Source organism: Hibiscus syriacus, unplaced genomic scaffold (assembly GCF_006381635.1).
Source record: "Hibiscus syriacus cultivar Baekdansim isolate YM2019G1 unplaced genomic scaffold, ASM638163v2 tig00110009_pilon, whole genome shotgun sequence".
Lineage (NCBI taxonomy): Eukaryota > Viridiplantae > Streptophyta > Magnoliopsida > Malvales > Malvaceae > Hibiscus > Hibiscus syriacus.
In genome coordinates, this window is record NW_024062561.1 from 1,672,622 (window position 1) to 1,675,904 (window position 3,283).

Sequence of the window (3,283 nt, forward strand, 5' to 3'; positions counted from 1 at the left end):
CTATCATTAATAACCAAGTGAGTGTCAAAATGGATGGTTAAAGGATGTCAATATGACCAAATAATGCCAACTCAACCACCCAAACGTGCCACAACAATCTTTTGATAATACGTTAACGTTTGTTGAGGACCGAATTATCATTTCATTACTTTTGGAACTTACGTTTTGAAAAATAAAAAACTTACTCATACGTTAATTTCCGATGATCACCATTTATGTAGTTTACCTTCTTTTTTTTTCATTTTACTGTGAACCACTAGTATCTCTGCCCAGGCTTTTAACAGAGAACGTTCGGGCCTATCATCCCCTAAATTATCTAGACCCTTCTCCACCGTCGGATTAAGAGAGTGTATCCCTTGATCTAAATGGCTTTTAAACCTCCGTTTACGAAGCAATCACCAACCAAATCTGTTCTCTCTTTCCGGCAGCTCTGACACCTTCATATCTGCTTCTCCTTGACCCAATACCCGACCGCCCAAGTGTGTTGAACCCGATCATCGTAACGGGTGTAACACCCTTTTTTTTATTTATTCCAGATATATGGGTTTGATTTCATATCTTTGATGGTGCTCCAGTTTTTCTTTTTCTTTTTCTAATTCGTTTAATTTATTCTTTGTTTGTTATTAGGAAGAAAAAGAGTGATTGCTTTCTTGATTTTATGCATTGATTTTGGGTTAAGGATCTGCTTTCTATGACTTGGATTTGCAAGGATTTGAGTCAGATTGGATTGGATAAGACCAGAAGATTAGTAATTTCGGGTCTAATTGATTGTTTTTGTGTTCTATTGGTTTCATTTTGAAAGTTTGGGTTTCTAGTTTTGGTTTCTCTTAAAGAATGGACACTGAATATATTGGGTTTCCTAGGAGATTAGGGTTTTGAGTAGTTTTTATTGCTTCTAGTTCATTGGGAAACTTGGGGAATCGATTTTTTTTCTGCCAAGAAAAGTGGAAATTTGTAGGTAGGAGTAATTGTAGAGAGCATTAACACTGGAAATTGTTTGATAATAAATTCTTGAGAGATCCTAGTCTGTTAAGAGCAATACTCCCTAGGTTGTTAAGGATTTCCATGAATGCCTTAACTTAAACTTCAAAACACAAGCACCCAACCAAGCCATTCTACATGGAGCATGTGCCTTTAGAACCAATTTGAATGATAGTAGATGGTGCTGCCAGTGTGCTTCTTTTCGGGATAACTCAACCTCTTTACAAGGATTCATATTAGCAGGGTAATTTTTTTCTGAACATAGACTTGCTGAAATTATCAAGAAATTGATTAGAGGTTTTGTAGTTCACCATACATGGAGCCCTTTCTGAACTTGAGTTCTCTATAGGGATGTAAATGAACCTAACTTAAACAAACAAGGTTATGTTCGTATTCGTTTGTTTATTTTTAAAGGTGTTCATGTTCGATTCGTGTTCGTTTAAATTTTTAATATTGTGTTTGTTTATTTATTTTTGAAGGTGTTCATGTGCATTTATTTATTGTTCACGAACATGTTCGTTTAATGTTTGCGAACGTGTTCATTTAGCCCTCATGAACATGTTTGTTTAGTGTTTGTTTATATGATCAATTTTTAGTTTTATATTTTCATTTGCAAGCTAAAGAAAATGGTAAAATTATGCCCCTAGTGGTTAAACTCCTTAAAATTCAAAGTTTTAATTTCAACTTTTACCATGTGTTCAATTTAGTCTTTACCTTCGCCAATATTTAAAATGTAAAAGAAAAATAAAAAGAAAATGAGAACCGGGTAAATGAGCGTTATCATGAACATAAATGAACGAGTCGATAAATGGGCTTGTTTGTGAACATAAATGAATTGAACATAACTATGTTCATGTTCGTTTATTTATTAAATGAACATAAAAAAATTTATTCATGCTCGTTTATTTAGCTTAACAAACGAACATAAACAAATACTATACAAACAGTTTACTGAACGTTCTGTTCATTTACACCCCTAGTTCTTTGTTTCATAAGTTAGGCTTAGAGGTTGGTTGCAATATCTGTCTAATATGATGTTGAATTATACATTTCACATGTTTAAGACCTAGTTTTCATTCTTTATAGTTGATCTCAATGGCTTTGTTTGCTGATCAAGTTTTTTTCATAAGTTGGTTTTTTTTTTGTGTGTGTTAATACCTTTTATCAGTCAGTTATTTGCATATAAACTTGGCTATGCTAGCCAATTGTTTGTTCCTAAAATTTTGTTTTGAACATGCATAAAGATCTGAAATCCTGAATATTGTTTGAATTTGCATTTGCTAATATAAGTTTTTTTTTCTTTGGCAATAAATTTTTGTTACACAATGCCATGCAACTTTTACTCATTCTTTTCAGGTGGCTTGCTATTGCAGCTTGAAAATGGCAGCAAAATATATAATTGGTTCTATTGTGGCATCGTTTGCCATTGCCTATGCAGCTGATAAGCTTGTTGCTGATCAGAAGATTTTTGGAGGTAAGTTGCTGTACTTTTGTAGATTTTGTCATATAGGCTATTCCAGGGGGTTTAATAAATTATGACTCTTCCTCTCCTAGGGACTACACCTCACACTGTTTCGAACAAGGAATGGTGGGAAGAAACTGACAAGAAATTTCAGGCGTGGCCACGCACGGCTGGTCCACCTGTGGTGATGAACCCCATCAGCCGCCAGAATTTCATCGTTAAGTCGGGATCTGAATCTTGAAGACCAAATATTTGCTTCTCTTTTGTCAAAGTTTAAGTTTGATTTGCCATTCACTTGTGAAAAAATTGTGGCTTTGTTTTATCCAACTTTGCTTTTACAGTAGTTCTTAGCTGGGAAATTTGTCTGCTGTTTCTTATGTCAATAAAAATCTGCTAAGCAAATACCAAACTGCATTTTTTATATATCCCAGGATTCATCTGAAATCAAATAAACTTTGATGGTGTGAATAACTTTTCAAGAAGGCTGATTGTTCCTCTTGTCTATGACTACAATATTCAAGGCATATTTGGATTTTTTTTATCATTTATTTGTGATGACAATTTTGTTACAGGCTGGAAAATGGTTTTGCTAGACATGGTAAATTTGATTCAAGTCCGCTACTCAAATCGATTAACTTTATTTGAGATTAGATATAGATTCAAATATGATGATCCAGATTTGATTCGAAATTTTAATAAATCAAATTGAATTGAAATTGACATGAGTTTTTAATCAAATCGAAAGGAACCCGGATTAAAAGTAATTTGAATCGAAAATAATTCAAATTGAAAGTAATCTGAACTGAAAATAACTTAGACTAAAGAACTCGAATAAAAAAA

At 33.4% G+C, this 3,283-nt stretch overlaps 1 protein-coding gene across 2 annotated transcripts; it reads left to right on the forward strand.

Moving 5' to 3' along the window:
- Positions 1-371: 371 nt before the first annotated feature.
- On the forward strand, positions 372-2,802 carry LOC120212279. 2 transcript variants are annotated; one of them, XM_039210643.1, is made up of 3 exons: positions 372-479; positions 2,355-2,455; positions 2,536-2,802. In XM_039210643.1, exons 2-3 carry the CDS (start codon positions 2,362-2,364, stop codon positions 2,682-2,684), a joined length of 243 nt encoding a protein of 80 aa, XP_039066574.1. In that variant the 5' UTR covers positions 372-479; positions 2,355-2,361; the 3' UTR covers positions 2,685-2,802. The 2 variants fall into 2 exon arrangements, with proteins under 2 accessions (XP_039066574.1, XP_039066575.1); XM_039210644.1 differs by lacking the exon at positions 372-479 and having other exon boundaries at positions 2,331-2,455.
- Positions 2,803-3,283: the final 481 nt, after the last annotated feature.